The sequence below is a fragment of the Olea europaea genome, chromosome 12, assembly GCF_002742605.1.
Source record: "Olea europaea var. sylvestris chromosome 12, O_europaea_v1, whole genome shotgun sequence".
NCBI lineage: Eukaryota > Viridiplantae > Streptophyta > Magnoliopsida > Lamiales > Oleaceae > Olea > Olea europaea.
In genome coordinates this window covers 17,121,053-17,144,110 of record NC_036248.1, presented here as the reverse complement: position 1 = coordinate 17,144,110, position 23,058 = coordinate 17,121,053, and the positions used below count along the sequence as shown (strand labels likewise).

The following is a 23,058-nucleotide window of genomic DNA, read 5'->3' as shown; positions in this document are numbered from 1 at the left end:
AGCTCAGTTGGATTCCCCCTTTTTTTGCCACAAAAATGAAAAATATGACTGTTATTTGTCACATCAAATCATCATATTTGACTTTTTATCTCTTGTGTGGATTTCGTAACGACTGTATTTGTCATTCTCATTCTTACAAAAATGAGTACCAAACGGGACGTGACTAAATAAATTATAAGAATACTCTAACGCTCAATTTTCATTTTTTGCTTAATCTATCGAGATCATTAGTGAGATTTAAGCTTTTAAACTTTAGAATAAGCTCTAGTCTAGATGTGGATTAGAAGGGAGTATCTTCAATTCATTCCAAATTTAAAAGATTATCATGTTGTGTTGAGTTTTAATGTGTGTGTAATTTTTGCTAAGTTCATAATTAGATAATCTTTTTCGTCTACAAATTTCGATCATATAAAGAGAAAATTAACTAATAAACCCATCTTATTTTAATACTACACCAATCTATAACAAAATCCAATAGTTTTTTCTTCTCATTGGTCATTCTTTTTTTCTCTTCAAATTGAACACTTCACAAATCAAAAATGCACAATGTGTTGATGATACAATCTTACTTCTACATCCATCCGGTGCTGGTACATGCATCATTCACTTCAAATATCTCAGTTATTATGAACTTTTTAAAGACTTTTTTTAACAGTTATTGTACTTTAAATGACTTTCGAGTTCTGTCAATAAACTTTCTCAAAGGATTGCCAGTTGCAATTAAATTTTAAAAGTTCTCTAAATTATCCTTAAACATGCTAAAATATAATTCTATTCATCACTCCATCAATCGTCGTTTTAAAAGTTATGGACTGGATGAACTTACTAAAACATTATCAAATTTACCATTTCATCTGCTATGTTACCTTTTCAAATGATGAATAACGAAGTGACATATGAGATAATATATTATGTCATTTATAGTTCATAACTTTGTGTATAAAATATTTGAAAAAAATTAAGTGACAACTCTAAGAGCATTTAAATTTCACTAATAACAATGAAATTTTCAAAAAAGTTGAATGAAGATAGAGACATTTAACACATGTTGTCTTGTTTTTGGACAATATTGTTACATCTTTTTCATGTGGGATGCGGCATTTGGACACTCAATCGCCTCATTTGTCATCATCCAGGCCCAAGCCGCTTTCTTATAAGTTTTCCTTGCTTCTTACCAATCACTTAAAAGTAAGTAAAATGACTTCAAAGTATATTTCAGTTTTGCATTAAATTTCTCGAATTTTCAACAAAATTTTAATTTCGGCACTTATTTTAAATTACTTAAATGAAATACCGAACTTTAATTTTAACCTCTGTTTGGTGGAAATTAAAATTAAATTTTTAGTAGATTTTGATAAAAATTAATAAAATATGTTATTACAAAGTTGTGGGACTATTAACTCTGACTTACATTAAAATTTAAATTTAATTTGTACCAAATAAGACTACCACTTCGTCACGTGACTATCCTAAATTTATAAAATTTACTTAATTAATAGTCTATCGCAATGGATTTTCTATGCAATTGCTATGGCCAATTTACAAAACAAATTTTCCATGCAAACACTAAGGATGTGTCAATTTACCATAAAGTCACGTTTTTATCTTTTAATTTAGGGTCTTACAAAGTGATTTTATAGAAATTCAATTACCATATGACCAATAATTGTACAATATTCGCTAGTATAGATGAGGATCGGTATTAGAATGAAAGATAAATTAAAGTTTAGATCTCAATTAAAATTTTACTAAAAGTTCAATGACTACCTTTTATATTTTCTTTAAATAAAGTAAAATTACTTATTTCGAAAATAATTTTTAGATATTAACTTCAATTTAGAATGAAAGAAGAAATAGGCCGTGGAAACAAAAAGAAGAAAAACAGAACGAAAACAAAGCAACTTATTTATTTTAAATTATAATTAATCAAAAAACTTGTAATTACTTAATTTTACTTTTACAATACAGTGGTAAAGATTCGCCAACAAACACGGTGTAAGCATATTCTGTAATTTGTTCTAAGATCCCCAAAACGGTGTACCCTTAAATCGCACACTGTAATTAATTTGATGTCTACGGCGTGCAAACTGGAATCTTCAGCTCAAACATAGAGAGAAAAATCTGTGGGCTGCTCCTCTACTTCAACTTTAAACTCCTGTGGTGAGTGTAATGATTTGTGTACCGATTTTGCTAATTTCATTCTAAATGCTATTTTCTCTCTTATATTGGTAATTTCCATTTTGTTTCTGTTTGAAATGGTTTTTTGGTGGTTGTAGATCTAAAAGTTCTGTTGCCGTACTTTTCTATGTTTTTAGTTTTGTTGAAATTCTTGTATTTTCTGTCAAATCGTTGTTTATTTTGTTTTGTTGGGCGAAAACTGCCTTCTTATGGACCACCCACGTTGTGTTTTTTTTTTATATTTTTGTGGATAATATGAAGTATATGCAGAAAATTTGTTACTTGTGAAAATCGCCGATCTTTCTTCAAATTTTATTTATGTACTGTTCTTCTGCTTTTCTTTTTGGGTACGGCGTGGAATTTGTTGCTAAGGCAAGTTGGACATGATAATTTTGATTCTGCAGAATACTCGACAAATTGCCCCAAAATGAAAAGAAAACATCAATGAATATATTGTTTTAGTAGGATTCATGTATGATTTCGTTATCACTTGTTTGATAACGAAGTAGCCTTTTCCAGTTTGCTTTTGTTATGTTGATAGGACCAATAGTAAGTTGTTTTGATCTTTATATTGCTAATATGAGTTTTTGCTCTTTCACTGATAGGTAGTGTACTGGACTGAATTCTTTGTGCCTTTAGAAAGACAGGGAAGTGAAAATGGCAAACATAGACATTGAGGGAATTTTGAAGGGGATTCCAAATGATGGCCGTGTCCCCAAGACAAAGATTGTGTGCACTTTGGGGCCAGCGTCTCGGTCAGTGCCAATGGCGGAGAAGCTCCTTAGAGCCGGAATGAACGTTGCCAGGTTCAACTTTTCGCATGGGACCCATGATTACCATCAGGAGACTCTGGACAACCTCAGGATTGCTATGCACAACACTCAAATCCTTTGTGCTGTCATGCTTGATACCAAGGTCTGTATTGCACTCACATTTGTATATTGAGAACCGTTTGCCTAAGCCTGCACCTGTTTTTCACTAACAAGTTTTGTGATTTGAGCTGATGAAGATGAACTTGATTTTTCTGCATAGCGTGTTTCTAAGATCTTATGTTAGTTTCATATTAATATATTTTTTTCTAGGCCCCAAGGATAAATGAACTTTTTTATGATTTGAATATTCAATGATGAAATCAATTGTTGAAAATTCTTTTATTGCTAGAGATGATATCAGATTATTATATTAGACAAGGAGAAGTATTTATTTAGCCATTTTTTCTGTTTCTTATACATACAAGTCAGGATGTCTAAATCAAAGATGTAAATAATTTAGCCCGTGTTTTGTTGGGGTGGAAATTGAAGGGTAAGGAGAAGTGTCCATAAAGGAACACATCACCTTGTTCAGTAATCGAGCAAAGAGGTTAGGTTGATTTTTGAGCTACCTTAAAAGGGTTTTATTCTTGGTTAAATTAAAAGAGCAATATGATTTTGACATCCACAAAGAATAGGCATTTTGCCCGTGATGTTGCCACTGCCAGCCACAATATATGATGGAAACTTGCTAGTTATTTTCCGCAAAAGTTACAGAAATGATATTAGGGGAAATGCTGCTTAGTTTCTCAGACGATGAAAAAATTGCTGAGAAGAAACAAAACCTTGTAGATTCTGAATCTCTCTTCTTTCCTTTTTATCTTTGAATCATTTTTTTCGTTATTTTATAGAATATAACACCAAAGTTGGACACAGCCAAACTGCAGAAATGTTTAAGAAAATCATCGTGATTCCAAAACTTGGGGCAGTGCTATTTAGGCACGAAATTCTATCGTTCCTTGCATTTCTCTATAAATTTTATTTATTTTTATATGATAGACCTCGTCTTGTTCTATTATCTAGTTCTACATGAACCAACTTACTCGTACATTTGATGTCTTGAAAAAGAAGGGTGCGCTTGATTTGCTATTTTCAGCTTTGCAAAACACCCAAAACTTGTTTGGGTTGATATTTTTGAAAATGCATTTCAAAAATAAGGTTAAGCTTATAACATAAAGTCCAAAAATCATTTTTGACGTTTTTCAATGAAAATTTTGAAAACACTCTCAAAACATGAGAAATAAGAGTTTACATAAAATTATAAAAATTAAAAATTCTATCTATATATATATATAGAATTCTAATAAAAAAATTTTGATAAATTTTAGAAAAAATAAAGAACTAAAAAGTTTTAAAAACAAAAATTCTTAAATAATAAAATTTTAAAAATTCTAGAAAAATAAAAAAATAAACATAGTTCAAGCTCTTTATTATTTACATAAAAAATCTAAAAAATGTATTTAAATGAATATAGATAAAAACTCTCAGTTCATGTCATTAATTTTTATATTTTATTTCGTATGTTTTGCAACTCATCTATTATATGGTTTTGTTTTGCTTTTGTAGCGAAGAAAAAATATTCTAAGATTTACCAACTTTAAAATGTATATATTACTAACATAAAATTGATTTGATTAATCAAATTTCATGAAATAAAATGTATAAAACGATTTCTCAAAATTCAAAATCAAAAGTATTTTCTAGTTTTTTGTTTTAAGAAAAAAATTTCCAGAATGATAAACCAAACGTGTTTTTAGCAGTCTTAAAGCAAACATTAAAAACAGAAAATTGAAAATGAACTCAAAATTGAAAATTGAAACATTAATCAAACGGGCCGAAGTGTTTCCATAAAGATTTTGAACTTTGTCTCGCCTTTGAATTCTGTGAGAATTAACCAACTGCCTGAAAAATCATTTTCCACTATCACATGTTTCGTACTTTGGTCAGTTATGTCCCTTTCATGCCATGTTTATGACTGATAGATGTCTAGTTTTGGATTTGATCTTAATCTCATTGATTTTATTGCTTCCATCCCTAAATAAACTTTTTTCCAGGATAATTGTAAACTGTCATTTTCAACTTCTTGATACTGCTTGGAGCTGAACAGTGTGTCATTTCTTATGCAGGGACCTGAGATTCGAACTGGTTTCTTGAAGGATGGAAAACCTATTCAACTTAAAGAAGGCCAGGAAATCACTGTAACCACTGATTACAGCATAAAAGGAGATGAAAAAATGATCTCAATGAGCTACCAGAAGTTGGCTATTGACTTGAAGCCTGGAAATCCTATTCTCTGTGCAGATGGTACTATCACTCTTTCTGTTTTGACATGTGATCCAGCCTCTGGAACTGTGAGATGCCGTTGTGAAAATACTGCTATGCTAGGGGAGAGGAAAAATGTCAATTTACCTGGTGTGATAGTGGATCTTCCCACACTTACAGATAAGGACAAGGAAGATATCCTGCAATGGGGTGTTCCTAATAACATTGATATGATTGCTCTCTCATTTGTTCGCAAGGGCTCTGACCTGGTTAATGTACGTAAGGTTCTTGGCCCTCATGCCAAGCGCATACAGTTAATGTCAAAGGTAAGTAAATTCTTTTCCAATTTTCTTTTAGTGATTTTTTATTTACATTTTTTTGGAGGATAAGAGAACAGGAAGAAAAGACTAGCATATCGTGCCAATTGGTTACACTACATCCTTCTAGTAATATTGTATTTCTCCTCATTCCTCCTAATAGTTTTCCACAGGGGATCGACCGGTTTTGGCAAGTCATAAATTGGATGGTCCCCCTTCTAGGTTTCTTATTTATTTATTTGATTGTTGGATTATATTTGAAGGTTGAAAATCAGGAGGGAGTGGTTAACTTTGATGAAATCCTTCGTGAGACGGATTCATTCATGGTGGCGCGTGGTGATCTTGGAATGGAAATTCCAGTTGAAAAGATTTTCCTGGCACAGAAAATGATGATATACAAGTGTAATCTTGTTGGCAAGCCTGTTGTAACTGCCACACAGATGCTTGAATCCATGATTAAGTCTCCAAGACCCACTCGTGCTGAGGCAACCGATGTAGCTAATGCCGTCTTGGATGGTACTGATTGCGTTATGCTAAGTGGGGAGAGTGCTGCTGGGGCTTATCCTGAGCTTGCTGTAAAAGTAATGGCTAAAATCTGTATTGAAGCAGAGTCTTCGCTCGACTATGGAGCGATCTTCAAGGAGATGATTAGGTCGACCCCACTCCCAATGAGCCCATTGGAGTCTCTGGCGTCATCAGCTGTGCGCACTGCTAACAAGGCTAAAGCAAAACTCATTGTAGTGATGACACGTGGTGGGACTACAGCGAAGTTAGTTGCAAAATATAGGCCAGCAGTCCCAATTTTATCAGTTGTTGTTCCAGTTCTCACGACAGATTCATTTGATTGGGCTGTAAGTGATGAAACACCGGCTAGGCATAGTCTGATATACAGGGGATTGATACCTATCCTTGCTGAAGGATCTGCAAAAGCAACTGATTCTGAGTCAACTGAAGAAATCTTGGAAGCTGCCTTGAAATCTGCCACTAAGAAAGGGTTGTGCCAGTCAGGCGATGCTGTCGTGGCGCTGCACCGTATTGGAGCTGCATCTGTTATCAAGATATGCATAGTCAAGTGAACGTGATGTGTTTCAAACTTACACTTCTATTTTGATTTATGCTTTTATTTTGCTTAAATTTGGTAACACGTGTTACTATATACTTGATGAGCCCTGATTCTGGCATCTCCGGTTGGGCATTTGTTTCCTTTAGTGACCTGCAACTCAAGCTTCCTTTTGAGTGCAGCTTAATTTTCAAGTTACACGTTAGTGTTAAACTTGATATTCTAGAAGATAATAAAAATGAAGGGAAACTTACGAACTGATCCTCTGTTTTATAATGCAGTTTTTGACTACTGTCCTTAGTATTCTAGGTTTTTATTTTTTGGCTACTTTTGGAGTTAATTTGCATTGCCACATTATTGATTTTAGGAGAATTTTATCTGCTTGGTTTGCACTGAGGGTCCGTTTGATTGCAATAATAAAATTTGGGTGGAAAGAAAACTATTTCTAAGGAATAAAATTGCCTAGAATTTGTGTTACTGAGAATTGTCAATTAAATGTGTTTGACTGGTATAATTTTCATCTAAAAAAATTGAAATTTTGGATCTTTTGGTGCTCGTTTGGCTTTGTTTTTTATAGAAGTTGTCAATTGAAGGGATAAAATTTGTTCTAATTGTCGGAAAAAAAAGCTAGAAAACGAGAAACTATCAAACCCATGAGAAAACATTTTTCTTTAAATGGTGCACAAATGGTTGTACCAAGAAAATCAATTTCATGGAAAAATTTTGCCATCAAACATGCATTTTTGGATGAAAATGGAAAATAGTTTTCCATGAAAAACCAAGCCTATAAAACATGCCCTAAATTCATTTGCCATAAATATTACTTGAGATTTAGTTATGGTGTATTAAATTTACAAAAGTTTATTTATAAATTCACATTCAAAATGCCAACCTTTTATGAATCACCGCACCAATTGTAATCCTTGCTCATTTAGATTTGGAAAAAGTCATTTGTACATGGGGTGTACATTCCGGTGTACACGCCTCTCACATGAGAAGGTGCCCCACGCCCATTAAATGCTTTCGGCTAACCTCCCATGTGAGGAGCGTGTACACCGGAGTGTACACCCTCGTGTACATGTAGCCGAACCCTTTAGATTTTTCATCTTTGAGTCTTAAAATAACTTTTTGACACTTTTCACATTCTATTTCTAGTTCGCAGTCTAATACTAGCTTTTGATGTATGAACTAAATAGACGAAGGCTAATTATGTTCAAACGGTATATATATATTTTTTAATAAGTTCAATACATTTTAATTGCTCGAAAGATTTATAATATTTACTCATTATCCCACTTAAGTTTTAAACATTTTTAATAGAATTTCTATCTTTTAACTTTCCATTAATTTGTATTTCTTGTTTTTTATTACCTTTCTTGTTTAGTTTGAAAAAATAAATTATTAGTCCTTCGTATTTTTAAAGGGTTAATTTCACAAACGATCACTGAACTTACGCGAAAATTACAAAACAGTCGTTGAAGTTTAAAATTTTCATAAACGGTCACTTAAGTTTCGGGAGATTTCACTAATGGTCACTGAAGTTTTTAAAACTTGCATAAATGGTCACTGAAGGTACCAAAATGATTCTAATTCAAACTTAAGGATTGAAACACGTGACCATACAATTTTTTGAGGACCTCATGTGCAAACTTTCGGCCACCTTAAAAACACCTAGAAATTGGCTTAATTTGATGATTGGGGTCGTTTCTGGATTAATTGGTGCAACTGAGCTGTTACCCATGGTCGTATGATGCCGCTGGAGACTCGATTGGGACCAATTTTGTGACTCAATGATGTGGAAAGGAGGAATTGAAGGAGGTAGATTTGATTTTCTCATTATGTTCGATGCGCAAGATTGTCTGGTTCGATTCAGCCCTGTTGGTTCAAAATTGGCGATGACCCATAGGTTCATTGGATGCGCCATGAAGAGATGGTCCTAGGGATGGTGGTCCGCAACCGTGGGTAGCGTTGCTAGAGCCGAAAATTGGGGTTGAATGGTCCGAGTTCGTTGTGAATAAAAATGGCTGGAGATCTTTATTTTTTGATTTGTTTGATTCAAAATTGGCGGTGACCCATAGGTTCATTGGATGTGCCATAAAGAGACAGAAAAAGGGATGGTGGTCCGCGATTGTGGGTAGCATCGTCGGCATCGAAAATTGGGACTGAATGGTCTGAGTTCGTTGTTGCAATTTTTGGCCCTTTTTGCTGCATGGGCAGCCTTCATTGATCGGAAATTTCAGGTAGATCTAATGGAGTTTCGGCCATTGGTCGGGTGAGTTGGAAAGAGTGAAGTGAGGACTTCAAGGTGGTATGTTGGTCCGACGGCAAGGTGGTTGGAGTTGGAGTTGTGGTGGTCCATAGGTGGTGACTCAAAATCCTCAAAATCCATCGCCTTTGCTCCACCAGTCGGAAGTTTTCACCTGAGGTCCTCAAAATTTTGTATGGTCAAGTGTTTCGATCCTTAAGTTTGAATTAGAATCATTGTGGTACATTCAGTGACCATTTGTGCAAGTTTTAAAAACTTCAGTGACCATTAGTGAAACCGTCCGAAACTTAAGTGACCATTTTTGAAAGTTTTAAATTTCAATGACCGTTTTGTAATTTTCGCGTAAGTTCAATGAAAGTTTGTGAAATTAACCCTATTTTTAAATAAGAAAAGAAATTTGTGAGTATTTGCTCCTTATTTTAAAGCAACTTAACCAAGATTATAAACCAAAATCATCGTTAAGGTTAATATTTGCTAATTAATAAAATGATAAGGGTAAGAATGTGATGAAAATGGTTATACATAAAGTTTGAGATTTTTAATGGAGTTAAAATGTGGTTTATTTATTAAAAATGTGGTATGACTGTAACAACCTACTGTGAATTATTGCTTATAATTAAAAATTAAGGGATTATTGATAAAAGGAAATTCTAAGTACAAAAATGTCAATCATATCCACATCTTTTAAACTGTTTAAAATGTAAATGTGTAGTTTAACTTTTTAGTTAACTTGAAATTTTTAATGAAGTAACGAAAATTTTTCAGTCAAGTTTTACTAATATTTAATATTAATGAGTTAGAATATAAATAATCCAGTATCTAATATTCTTCAAAGTTTCAAGGTCACTGTTTCAAAAACTTTATTATTTAAATAAATACTTTTTAATATTTATTTATTCAATAAATTAATATAGTATTAATTTCAACCAAACTTCATAGATTATCTTTTAGGACATCACAACATAATTTATAGGGTAATTAGCACAAAAAGTCCCTATCTTTCTTTGTTTTTTTGGAAAACGCGTAACGACTGTATTTGTCATTCTCATTCTTACAAAAAATGAGTACCAAACGGGACGTGACTAAATAAATTATAAGAATACTCTAACGCTCAATTTTCATTTTTTGCTTAATCTATCGAGAACATTAGTGAGATTTAAGCTTTTAAACTTTAGAATAAGCTCTAGTCTAGATGTGGATTAGAAGGGAGTATCTTCAATTCATTCCAAATTTAAAAGATTATCATGTTGTGTTGAGTTTTAATGTGTGTGTAATTTTTGCTAAGTTCATAATTAGATAATCTTTTTCGTCTACAAATTTCGATCATATAAAGAGAAAATTAACTAATAAACCCATCTTATTTTAATACTACACCAATCTATAACAAAATCCAATAGTTTTTTCTTCTCATTGGTCATTCTTTTTTTTCTCTTCAAATTGAACACTTAACAAATCAAGAATGCACAATGTGTTGATGATACAATCTTACTTCTACATCCATCCGGTGCTGGTACATGCATCATACACTTCAAATATCTCAGTTATTATGAACTTTTTAAAGACTTTTTTTAACAGTTATTGAACTTTAAATGACTTTCGAGTTTTGTCAGTAAACTTTCTCAAAGGATTGCCAGTTGCAATTAAATTTTAAAAGTTCTCTAAATTATCCTTAAACATGCTAAAATATAATTCTATTCATCACTCCATCAATCGTCGTTTTAAAAGTTATGGACTGGATGAACTTACTAAAACATTATCAAATTTACCATTTCATCTGCTATGTTACCTTTTCAAATGACGAATAATGAAGTGACATATGAGATAATATAGTTCATAACTTTGTTTATAAAATATTTGAAAAAAAATTAAGTGACAACTCTAAAAGCATGTAAATTTCACTAATAACAATGAAATTTTCAAAAAAGTTGAATGAAGATAGAGACATTTAACACATGTTGTCTTGTTTTTGGACAATATTGTTACATCTTTTTCATGTGGGATGCGGCATTTGGACACTCAATCGCCTCATTTGTCATCATCCAGGCCCAAGCCGCTTTCTTATAAGTTTTCCTTGCTTCTTACCAATCACTTAAAAGTAAGTAAAATGACTTCAAAGTATATTTCAGTTTTGCATTAAATTTCTCGAATTTTCAACAAAATTTTAATTTCGGCACTTATTTTAAATTACTTAAATGAAATACCGAACTTTAATTTTAACCTCTGTTTGGTGGAAATTAAAATTAAATTTTTAGTAGATTTTGATAAAAATTAATAAAATATGTTATTACAAAGTTGTGGGACTATTAACTCTGACTTACATTAAAATTTAAATTTAATTTGTACCAAATAAGACTACCACTTCGTCACGTGACTATCCTAAATTTATAAAATTTACTTAATTAATAGTCTATCGCAATGGATTTTCTATGCAATTGCTATGGCCAATTTACAAAACAAATTTTCCATGCAAACACTAAGGATGTGTCAATTTACCATAAAGTCACGTTTTTATCTTTTAATTTAGGGTCTTACAAAGTGATTTTATAGAAATTCAATTACCATATGACCAATAATTGTACAATATTCGCTAGTATAGATGAGGATCGGTATTAGAATGAAAGATAAATTAAAGTTTAGATCTCAATTAAAATTTTACTAAAAGTTCAATGACTACCTTTTATATTTTCTTTAAATAAAGTAAAATTACTTATTTCGAAAATAATTTTTAGATATTAACTTCAATTTAGAATGAAAGAAGAAATAGGCCGTGGAAACAAAAAGAAGAAAAACAGAACGAAAACAAAGCAACTTATTTATTTTAAATTATAATTAATCAAAAAACTTGTAATTACTTAATTTTACTTTTACAATACAGTGGTAAAGATTCGCCAACAAACACGGTGTAAGCATATTCTGTAATTTGTTCTAAGATCCCCAAAACGGTGTACCCTTAAATCGCACACTGTAATTAATTTGATGTCTACGGCGTGCAAACTGGAATCTTCAGCTCAAACATAGAGAGAAAAATCTGTGGGCTGCTCCTCTACTTCAACTTTAAACTCCTGTGGTGAGTGTAATGATTTGTGTACCGATTTTGCTAATTTCATTCTAAATGCTATTTTCTCTCTTATATTGGTAATTTCCATTTTGTTTCTGTTTGAAATGGTTTTTTGGTGGTTGTAGATCTAAAAGTTCTGTTGCCGTACTTTTCTATGTTTTTAGTTTTGTTGAAATTCTTGTATTTTCTGTCAAATCGTTGTTTATTTTGTTTTGTTGGGCGAAAACTGCCTTCTTATGGACCACCCACGTTGTGTTTTTTTTTTATATTTTTGTGGATAATATGAAGTATATGCAGAAAATTTGTTACTTGTGAAAATCGCCGATCTTTCTTCAAATTTTATTTATGTACTGTTCTTCTGCTTTTCTTTTTGGGTACGGCGTGGAATTTGTTGCTAAGGCAAGTTGGACATGATAATTTTGATTCTGCAGAATACTCGACAAATTGCCCCAAAATGAAAAGAAAACATCAATGAATATATTGTTTTAGTAGGATTCATGTATGATTTCGTTATCACTTGTTTGATAACGAAGTAGCCTTTTCCAGTTTGCTTTTGTTATGTTGATAGGACCAATAGTAAGTTGTTTTGATCTTTATATTGCTAATATGAGTTTTTGCTCTTTCACTGATAGGTAGTGTACTGGACTGAATTCTTTGTGCCTTTAGAAAGACAGGGAAATGAAAATGGCAAACATAGACATTGAGGGAATTTTGAAGGGGATTCCAAATGATGGCCGTGTCCCCAAGACAAAGATTGTGTGCACTTTGGGGCCAGCGTCTCGGTCAGTGCCAATGGCGGAGAAGCTCCTTAGAGCCGGAATGAACGTTGCCAGGTTCAACTTTTCGCATGGGACCCATGATTACCATCAGGAGACTCTGGACAACCTCAGGATTGCTATGCACAACACTCAAATCCTTTGTGCTGTCATGCTTGATACCAAGGTCTGTATTGCACTCACATTTGTATATTGAGAACCGTTTGCCTAAGCCTGCACCTGTTTTTCACTAACAAGTTTTGTGATTTGAGCTGATGAAGATGAACTTGATTTTTCTGCATAGCGTGTTTCTAAGATCTTATGTTAGTTTCATATTAATATATTTTTTTCTAGGCCCCAAGGATAAATGAACTTTTTTATGATTTGAATATTCAATGATGAAATCAATTGTTGAAAATTCTTTTATTGCTAGAGATGATGTCAGATTATTATATTAGACAAGGAGAAGTATTTATTTAGCCATTTTTTCTGTTTCTTATACATACAAGTCAGGATGTCTAAATCAAAGATGTAAATAATTTAGCCCGTGTTTTGTTGGGGTGGAAATTGAAGGGTAAGGAGAAGTGTCCATAAAGGAACACATCACCTTGTTCAGTAATCGAGCAAAGAGGTTAGGTTGATTTTTGAGCTACCTTAAAAGGGTTTTATTCTTGGTTAAATTAAAAGAGCAATATGATTTTGACATCCACAAAGAATAGGCATTTTGCCCGTGATGTTGCCACTGCCAGCCACAATATATGATGGAAACTTGCTAGTTATTTTCCGCAAAAGTTACAGAAATGATATTAGGGGAAATGCTGCTTAGTTTCTCAGACGATGAAAAAATTGCTGAGAAGAAACAAAACCTTGTAGATTCTGAATCTCTCTTCTTTCCTTTTTATCTTTGAATCATTTTTTTCGTTATTTTATAGAATATAACACCAAAGTTGGACACAGCCAAACTGCAGAAATGTTTAAGAAAATCATCGTGATTCCAAAACTTGGGGCAGTGCTATTTAGGCACGAAATTCTATCGTTCCTTGCATTTCTCTATAAATTTTATTTATTTTTATATGATAGACCTCGTCTTGTTCTATTATCTAGTTCTACATGAACCAACTTACTCGTACATTTGATGTCTTGAAAAAGAAGGGTGCGCTTGATTTGCTATTTTCAGCTTTGCAAAACACCCAAAACTTGTTTGGGTTGATATTTTTGAAAATGCATTTCAAAAATAAGGTTAAGCTTATAACATAAAGTCCAAAAATCATTTTTGACGTTTTTCAATGAAAATTTTGAAAACACTCTCAAAACATGAGAAATAAGAGTTTACATAAAATTATAAAAATTAAAAATTCTATCTATATATATATATAGAATTCTAATAAAAAAATTTTGATAAATTTTAGAAAAAATAAAGAACTAAAAAGTTTTAAAAACAAAAATTCTTAAATAATAAAATTTTAAAAATTCTAGAAAAATAAAAAAATAAACATAGTTCAAGCTCTTTATTATTTACATAAAAAATCTAAAAAATGTATTTAAATGAATATAGATAAAAACTCTCAGTTCATGTCATTAATTTTTATATTTTATTTCGTATGTTTTGCAACTCATCTATTATATGGTTTTGTTTTGCTTTTGTAGCGAAGAAAAAATATTCTAAGATTTACCAACTTTAAAATGTATATATTACTAACATAAAATTGATTTGATTAATCAAATTTCATGAAATAAAATGTATAAAACGATTTCTCAAAATTCAAAATCAAAAGTATTTTCTAGTTTTTTGTTTTAAGAAAAAAATTTCCAGAATGATAAACCAAACGTGTTTTTAGCAGTCTTAAAGCAAACATTAAAAACAGAAAATTGAAAATGAACTCAAAATTGAAAATTGAAACATTAATCAAACGGGCCGAAGTGTTTCCATAAAGATTTTGAACTTTGTCTCGCCTTTGAATTCTGTGAGAATTAACCAACTGCCTGAAAAATCATTTTCCACTATCACATGTTTCGTACTTTGGTCAGTTATGTCCCTTTCATGCCATGTTTATGACTGATAGATGTCTAGTTTTGGATTTGATCTTAATCTCATTGATTTTATTGCTTCCATCCCTAAATAAACTTTTTTCCAGGATAATTGTAAACTGTCATTTTCAACTTCTTGATACTGCTTGGAGCTGAACAGTGTGTCATTTTTTATGCAGGGACCTGAGATTCGAACTGGTTTCTTGAAGGATGGAAAACCTATTCAACTTAAAGAAGGCCAGGAAATCACTGTAACCACTGATTACAGCATAAAAGGAGATGAAAAAATGATCTCAATGAGCTACCAGAAGTTGGCTATTGACTTGAAGCCTGGAAATCCTATTCTCTGTGCAGATGGTACTATCACTCTTTCTGTTTTGACATGTGATCCAGCCTCTGGAACTGTGAGATGCCGTTGTGAAAATACTGCTATGCTAGGGGAGAGGAAAAATGTCAATTTACCTGGTGTGATAGTGGATCTTCCCACACTTACAGATAAGGACAAGGAAGATATCCTGCAATGGGGTGTTCCTAATAACATTGATATGATTGCTCTCTCATTTGTTCGCAAGGGCTCTGACCTGGTTAATGTACGTAAGGTTCTTGGCCCTCATGCCAAGCGCATACAGTTAATGTCAAAGGTAAGTAAATTCTTTTCCAATTTTCTTTTAGTGATTTTTTATTTACATTTTTTTGGAGGATAAGAGAACAGGAAGAAAAGACTAGCATATCGTGCCAATTGGTTACACTACATCCTTCTAGTAATATTGTATTTCTCCTCATTCCTCCTAATAGTTTTCCACAGGGGATCGACCGGTTTTGGCAAGTCATAAATTGGATGGTCCCCCTTCTAGGTTTCTTATTTATTTATTTGATTGTTGGATTATATTTGAAGGTTGAAAATCAGGAGGGAGTGGTTAACTTTGATGAAATCCTTCGTGAGACGGATTCATTCATGGTGGCGCGTGGTGATCTTGGAATGGAAATTCCAGTTGAAAAGATTTTCCTGGCACAGAAAATGATGATATACAAGTGTAATCTTGTTGGCAAGCCTGTTGTAACTGCCACACAGATGCTTGAATCCATGATTAAGTCTCCAAGACCCACTCGTGCTGAGGCAACCGATGTAGCTAATGCCGTCTTGGATGGTACTGATTGCGTTATGCTAAGTGGGGAGAGTGCTGCTGGGGCTTATCCTGAGCTTGCTGTAAAAGTAATGGCTAAAATCTGTATTGAAGCAGAGTCTTCGCTCGACTATGGAGCGATCTTCAAGGAGATGATTAGGTCGACCCCACTCCCAATGAGCCCATTGGAGTCTCTGGCGTCATCAGCTGTGCGCACTGCTAACAAGGCTAAAGCAAAACTCATTGTAGTGATGACACGTGGTGGGACTACAGCGAAGTTAGTTGCAAAATATAGGCCAGCAGTCCCAATTTTATCAGTTGTTGTTCCAGTTCTCACGACAGATTCATTTGATTGGGCTGTAAGTGATGAAACACCGGCTAGGCATAGTCTGATATACAGGGGATTGATACCTATCCTTGCTGAAGGATCTGCAAAAGCAACTGATTCTGAGTCAACTGAAGAAATCTTGGAAGCTGCCTTGAAATCTGCCACTAAGAAAGGGTTGTGCCAGTCAGGCGATGCTGTCGTGGCGCTGCACCGTATTGGAGCTGCATCTGTTATCAAGATATGCATAGTCAAGTGAACGTGATGTGTTTCAAACTTACACTTCTATTTTGATTTATGCTTTTATTTTGCTTAAATTTGGTAACACGTGTTACTATATACTTGATGAGCCCTGATTCTGGCATCTCCGGTTGGGCATTTGTTTCCTTTAGTGACCTGCAACTCAGTCAGGCGATGCTGTCGTGGCGCTGCACCGTATTGGAGCTGCATCTGTTATCAAGATATGCATAGTCAAGTGAACGTGATGTGCTTCAAACTTACACTTCTATTTTGATTTATGCTTTTATTTTGCTTAAATTTGGTAACACGTGTTACTATATACTTGATGAGCCCTGATTCTGGCATCTCCGGTTGGGCATTTGTTTCCTTTTGTGAAGCTTCCTTTTGAGTGCAGCTTAATTTTCAAGTTACACGTTAGTGTTAAACTTGATATTCTAGAAGATAATAAAAATGAAGGGAAACTTACGAACTGATCCTCTGTTTTATAATGCAGTTTTTGACTACTGTCCTTAGTATTCTAGGTTTTTATTTTTTGGCTACTTTTGGAGTTAATTTGCATTGCCACATTATTGATTTTAGGAGAATTTTATCTGCTTGGTTTGCACTGAGGGTCCGTTTGATTGCAATAATAAAATTTGGGTGGAAAGAAAACTATTTCTAAGGAATAAAATTGCCTAGAATTTGTGTTACTGAGAATTGTCAATTAAATGTGTTTGACTGGTATAATTTTCATCTAAAAAAATTGAAATTTTGGATCTTTTGGTGCTCGTTTGGCTTTGTTTTTTATAGAAGTTGTCAATTGAAGGGATAAAATTTGTTCTAATTGTCGGAAAAAAAAGCTAGAAAACGAGAAACTATCAAACCCATGAGAAAACATTTTTCTTTAAATGGTGCACAAATGGTTGTACCAAGAAAATCAATTTCATGGAAAAATTTTGCCATCAAACATGCATTTTTGGATGAAAATGGAAAATAGTTTTCCATGAAAAACCAAGCCTATAAAACATGCCCTAAATTCATTTGCCATAAATATTACTTGAGATTTAGTTATGGTGTATTAAATTTACAAAAGTTTATTTATAAATTCACATTCAAAATGCCAACCTTTTATGAATCACCGCACCAATTGTAATCCTTGCTCATTTAGATTTGGAAAAAGTCATTTGTACATGGGGTGTACATTCCGGTGTACACGCCTCTCACATGAGAAGGTGCCCCACGCCCATTAAATGCTTTCGGCTAACCTCCCATGTGAGGAGCGTGTACACCGGAGTGTACACCCTCGTGTACATGTAGCCGAACCCTTTAGATTTTTCATCTTTGAGTCTTAAAATAACTTTTTGACACTTTTCACATTCTATTTCTAGTTCGCAGTCTAATACTAGCTTTTGATGTATGAACTAAATAGACGAAGGCTAATTATGTTCAAACGGTATATATATATTTTTTAATAAGTTCAATACATTTTAATTGCTCGAAAGATTTATAATATTTACTCATTATCCCACTTAAGTTTTAAACATTTTTAATAGAATTTCTATCTTTTAACTTTCCATTAATTTGTATTTCTTGTTTTTTATTACCTTTCTTGTTTAGTTTGAAAAAATAAATTATTAGTCCTTCGTATTTTTAAAGGGTTAATTTCACAAACGATCACTGAACTTACGCGAAAATTACAAAACAGTCGTTGAAGTTTAAAATTTTCATAAACGGTCACTTAAGTTTCGGGAGATTTCACTAATGGTCACTGAAGTTTTTAAAACTTGCATAAATGGTCACTGAAGGTACCAAAATGATTCTAATTCAAACTTAAGGATTGAAACACGTGACCATACAATTTTTTGAGGACCTCATGTGCAAACTTTCGGCCACCTTAAAAACACCTAGAAATTGGCTTAATTTGATGATTGGGGTCGTTTCTGGATTAATTGGTGCAACTGAGCTGTTACCCATGGTCGTATGATGCCGCTGGAGACTCGATTGGGACCAATTTTGTGACTCAATGATGTGGAAAGGAGGAATTGAAGGAGGTAGATTTGATTTTCTCATTATGTTCGATGCGCAAGATTGTCTGGTTCGATTCAGCCCTGTTGGTTCAAAATTGGCGATGACCCATAGGTTCATTGGATGCGCCATGAAGAGATGGTCCTAGGGATGGTGGTCCGCAACCGTGGGTAGCGTTGCTAGAGCCGAAAATTGGGGTTGAATGGTCCGAGTTCGTTGTGAATAAAAATGGCTGGAGATCTTTATTTTTTGATTTGTTTGATTCAAAATTGGCGGTGACCCATAGGTTCATTGGATGTGCCATAAAGAGACAGAAAAAGGGATGGTGGTCCGCGATTGTGGGTAGCATCGTCGGCATCGAAAATTGGGACTGAATGGTCTGAGTTCGTTGTTGCAATTCTTGGCCCTTTTTGCTGCATGGGCAGCCTTCATTGATCGGAAATTTCAGGTAGATCTAATGGAGTTTCGGCCATTGGTCGGGTGAGTTGGAAAGAGTGAAGTGAGGGCTTCAAGGTGGTATGTTGGTCCGACGGCAAGGTGGTTGGAGTTGGAGTTGTGGTGGTCCATAGGTGGTGACTCAAAATCCTCAAAATCCATCGCCTTTGCTCCACCAGTCGGAAGTTTTCACCTGAGGTCCTCAAAATTTTGTATGGTCAAGTGTTTTGATCCTTAAGTTTGAATTAGAATCATTGTGGTACATTCAGTGACCATTTGTGCAAGTTTTAAAAACTTCAGTGACCATTAGTGAAACCGTCCGAAACTTAAGTGACCATTTTTGAAAGTTTTAAATTTCAATGACCGTTTTGTAATTTTCGCGTAAGTTCAATGAAAGTTTGTGAAATTAACCCTATTTTTAAATAAGAAAAGAAATTTGTGAGTATTTGCTCCTTATTTTAAAGCAACTTAACCAAGATTATAAACCAAAATCATCGTTAAGGTTAATATTTGCTAATTAATAAAATGATAAGGGTAAGAATGTGATGAAAATGGTTATACATAAAGTTTGAGATTTTTAATGGAGTTAAAATGTGGTTTATTTATTAAAAATGTGGTATGACTGTAACAACCTACTGTGAATTATTGCTTATAATTAAAAATTAAGGGATTATTGATAAAAGGAAATTCTAAGTACAAAAATGTCAATCATATCCACATCTTTTAAACTGTTTAAAATGTAAATGTGTAGTTTAACTTTTTAGTTAACTTGAAATTTTTAATGAAGTAACGAAAATTTTTCAGTCAAGTTTTACTAATATTTAATGTTAATGAGTTAGAATATAAATAATCCAGTATCTAATATTCTTCAAAGTTTCAAGGTCACTGTTTCAAAAACTTTATTATTTAAATAAATGACTTTTTAATATTTATTTATTCAATAAATTAATATAGTATTAATTTCAACCAAACTTCATAGATTATCTTTTAGGACATCACAACATAATTTATAGGGTAATTAGCACAAAAAGTCCCTATCTTTCTTTGTTTTTTTGGAAAACGTCCCTACCTTTTGTTTTTTGATGGATTACACCCTTACGTTTACCTTTTTTTTTTTTTTTTTTTTTTACACAAAATGTCATTCTATCAACTCTCCGTTAAAATGTTCCGTTAAATCTAAAGGTAATTAGCACAAAAGGTCCCTACCTTTCAATGTTATTGTGCAAAACGTCCCTACATTTTATTTTTAGCATTTTCACCCAACATTTCACCTTTCATTGAGTAAAAGGTCATTTTCATCCATTTTTTCAATAAAATGACGATTTTACTCTCCTATTCAAATAAAACAAAAAGGAAAGAAAAGAAAAGAAAAATAATTAATTAATTGCAATCATAGTCCTAAATCTCTCAAAACATTACAAATAAATTCTAAATTCTCCACTACCGCCACTTTCACAATCCAACCAAGCCACCACCAATAGATCCATATAGCACCACCTTTCGACCACAACACCTATCGAACTCCACCGCCACCAGCCTCGCCTCATTCTCCCCAATATTCTCCTCCATAGTATTGGCACCAATCTGTCCGAAACAACCACATTTACGATGGTGGAGTCCGGTGGGCATGGTGCCCAAAAGGTGGTGTTATGTTGATTTATAGTTGGCAGCTTGATAAATTGTGAAAGTGGTGGTGGTTAAGAATTTACGATTTCTTTGTAATTTTTTAAAAATTTAAGAACTATGGTTGCAGTTGGTAATTCATTTTTTCTTTTTGTCTTATTTGAATAGGAGGGTAAAATCATCATTTTATTGAAAAAATGGATGAGAATGACCTTTTTCACAATGAAAGGTGAAAGGTAGGGGTGAAAATATTAAAAAATGAAAGGTATGAACGTTTTGCACAATAACATTGAAAGGTATGAACATTTTGTGCTAATTATGCTAAAAAATGGAAGGTATGGACATTTTGCACAATAATATTGAAGGATGGGGACCTTTTGTGCTAAATACTTTTTGATTTAACGGAGCATTTTAACGAAGAGTTGACAGAATGGCGTTTTACACAAAAAAATGTAAAAGTGATGGTGTAATCCGCCAAAAAAATGAAAGGTATAGACGTTTTGTATTAATTACCCTAATTTATAACATCTAGTAAGATGTTCTAAGTCAACATAATTGTGTGTATCTCTTATAGATATACTGTGAGTGTTTATTTAAATAATGATTACATTGCAAACATTTATTTATAGAAAAATATATTGGACCATTTTATCCTTACAAGTCATATTTGGCACACAGACATTTTCAAATCAGAATAATATGATTTAGGTTGATGATTTGAAAATGCTAAAAACTGTCAATCTTGATTATATGCGGGGAGTCAAGATTTGTTTATTGTCCATCCAATCAATTATTAACATATTATTAATCTAGTAGGTTAATGGTGAAGTTAATGAAGGTAAATTTGAGATAACATATTAATTATTAATGACATGTTAAGAATTAATTAGATGAACAGCAAAATGGGGCAACAGATCTTGACTCTATGTAGGAATGTTAACGAGTTGAGCTGAACCGACTCGGAACTAAAACTTAGGGCTCAAGCTCAGCTCGAGTAAAATAGTACGAACTTTTTTTCGAGCCAAATTTTTGCTCGACTAAAAGATTTATACTCGACCCAAGCTTTCGAATCGAACATTTCCAAGCTCGGCTCGACATTTTTTTCCCCTTAAGGCAACACCGTGCTGCCCTTTTTTTATACAGCAAAATGTTGCCCAAAATGTAGCAGCACCATGTTGCAACTGTTGCAAAAGGATTTTAGGCAGCAACACCATACCTTTTATAACCGTTATTATTATTTTTTTAATAGGCCCGTAAACTCGAGTCTGCGAGCCACATGGGGCCAGCTCGAGCTTGGCCCGATGTGCTAAAATGGGGGTTGGTTCTATCTAGCCTCGAATTGGGCCGGTTCCAGCCTTTTCCAGCTAAGCTGTGCACCACGAGTTGATGAGTCCGGTTGTCATCCCTCACTCTATGCGGGGTAGCAATCTTCTAAAGTCTCACTTTGGTGAAAACCAAAAAGATATTATATATATATATATATATATATATATATATCATATTTATAAATAATAAAAAATTTCCAAAAAATGTTTTATATTCTTCGGAGAGAGAAATTTTTAATACATTCATGACTTTCAATTTTGTTTTTTGTTTTTTTGTTTTTTAATCTTGTTTCTAGACTAACTCTCTCCTCCTTTGTGTGTGTGTGTGTTTTTGTTGTGTGACCTTTCAGCTTTTATTTTATTTTAGGGAAAATTGCAGCCGAAGTACCAAACCTTTCATTTATTAGCAGACTTTGTCCAAACCTTCATTTTGTGCCAGCGAAGGTCCCAAACCTTTCTAAATATGCAGCGGAAGTCCAGATGAATGGAAATCGTCAATTTGACCGTTAGTTGACTCGTTTTCCGTTTCTAGTTTCACCATCGGGAATGAATATGAGACCTTAAGCTCTGGTTTAGGGAAAAAGATGGGGGTGGGTTGGGTTGAGGTGGGATGGTTGAAGAAGACAACCCTTTTTTTAAATTTCTTTTCTTAATTTTTGATGTTTTGATATTTTTTCAATTTATTTAATATAGTAATTATCAAGTTACTATTTTACCCTTTCTAGTTCAGTCAAAATTCAATTTTATTGATCAACTAACGGTCAAATGGACGGTTTTCATCCATCTGGACTTCGATTGCATATTTATGAAAGGTTTGGAACCTTCGCTGGCACAAAATGAAGGTTTGGGCAAAGTCTGCTAATAAACGAAAGGTTTGGTATCTCGGCTGCAATTTTCCCTTTATTTTATCTACTTGTTTAATCATTCTTAATTCCTTATCTCCAAATTCAACACTCCACAAATTTTATTATTTATATTAACAATTTTTGACAGTAATATTGGTCGTGTATATATATGCATAATGTGGGTTATTTTCAGAATTATGTGAAAAGGTCCGACACTAAGTCATTGTTACAAAACACGTTGGAAGTGTTAAAGCACTAAGGATTTGAAGTGATGGAAATAAAAGTCACTTTAAAATACTCGATAGAAAGATGTGATGAACCCTATGGTATTTAGAGACTCTAAAAGGTTATCTTATGACATTATCAATTATGAATTCTTGTTTGATATTGTTGTTATATACAAT

The 23,058-nt window shown here is 33.2% G+C and overlaps 2 protein-coding genes across 11 annotated transcripts; both read left to right on the top strand.

The window, feature by feature from the left end:
• The first annotated feature begins 1,958 nt into the window (after window positions 1-1,958).
• On the top strand, window positions 1,959-6,887 carry LOC111405921 (pyruvate kinase, cytosolic isozyme-like). Of its 5 annotated transcripts, none has more exons than XM_023035038.1 (4): window positions 1,959-2,160; window positions 2,822-3,093; window positions 5,114-5,575; window positions 5,830-6,887. In XM_023035038.1, exons 2-4 carry the CDS (start codon window positions 2,836-2,838, stop codon window positions 6,640-6,642), a joined length of 1,533 nt encoding a protein of 510 aa, XP_022890806.1. In that variant the 5' UTR covers window positions 1,959-2,160; window positions 2,822-2,835; the 3' UTR covers window positions 6,643-6,887. The 5 variants fall into 5 exon arrangements, with proteins under 5 accessions (XP_022890806.1, XP_022890805.1, XP_022890803.1 ...); XM_023035037.1 differs by having other exon boundaries at window positions 2,818-3,093; XM_023035035.1 differs by having other exon boundaries at window positions 2,788-3,093.
• Window positions 6,888-11,652: 4,765 nt separating this feature from the next.
• LOC111405920 (pyruvate kinase, cytosolic isozyme-like) lies at window positions 11,653-16,895 on the top strand. Of its 6 annotated transcripts, XM_023035029.1 has the most exons (5): window positions 12,494-12,526; window positions 12,617-12,892; window positions 14,913-15,374; window positions 15,629-16,373; window positions 16,594-16,895. In XM_023035029.1, exons 1-5 carry the CDS (start codon window positions 12,509-12,511, stop codon window positions 16,659-16,661), a joined length of 1,569 nt encoding a protein of 522 aa, XP_022890797.1. In that variant the 5' UTR covers window positions 12,494-12,508; the 3' UTR covers window positions 16,662-16,895. The 6 variants fall into 6 exon arrangements, with proteins under 6 accessions (XP_022890798.1, XP_022890801.1, XP_022890800.1 ...); XM_023035030.1 differs by lacking the exons at window positions 12,494-12,526; window positions 16,594-16,895 and adding an exon at window positions 11,653-11,959 and having other exon boundaries at window positions 12,583-12,892; window positions 15,629-16,546; XM_023035033.1 differs by lacking the exons at window positions 12,494-12,526; window positions 16,594-16,895 and adding an exon at window positions 11,758-11,959 and having other exon boundaries at window positions 12,621-12,892; window positions 15,629-16,546.
• Window positions 16,896-23,058: the final 6,163 nt, after the last annotated feature.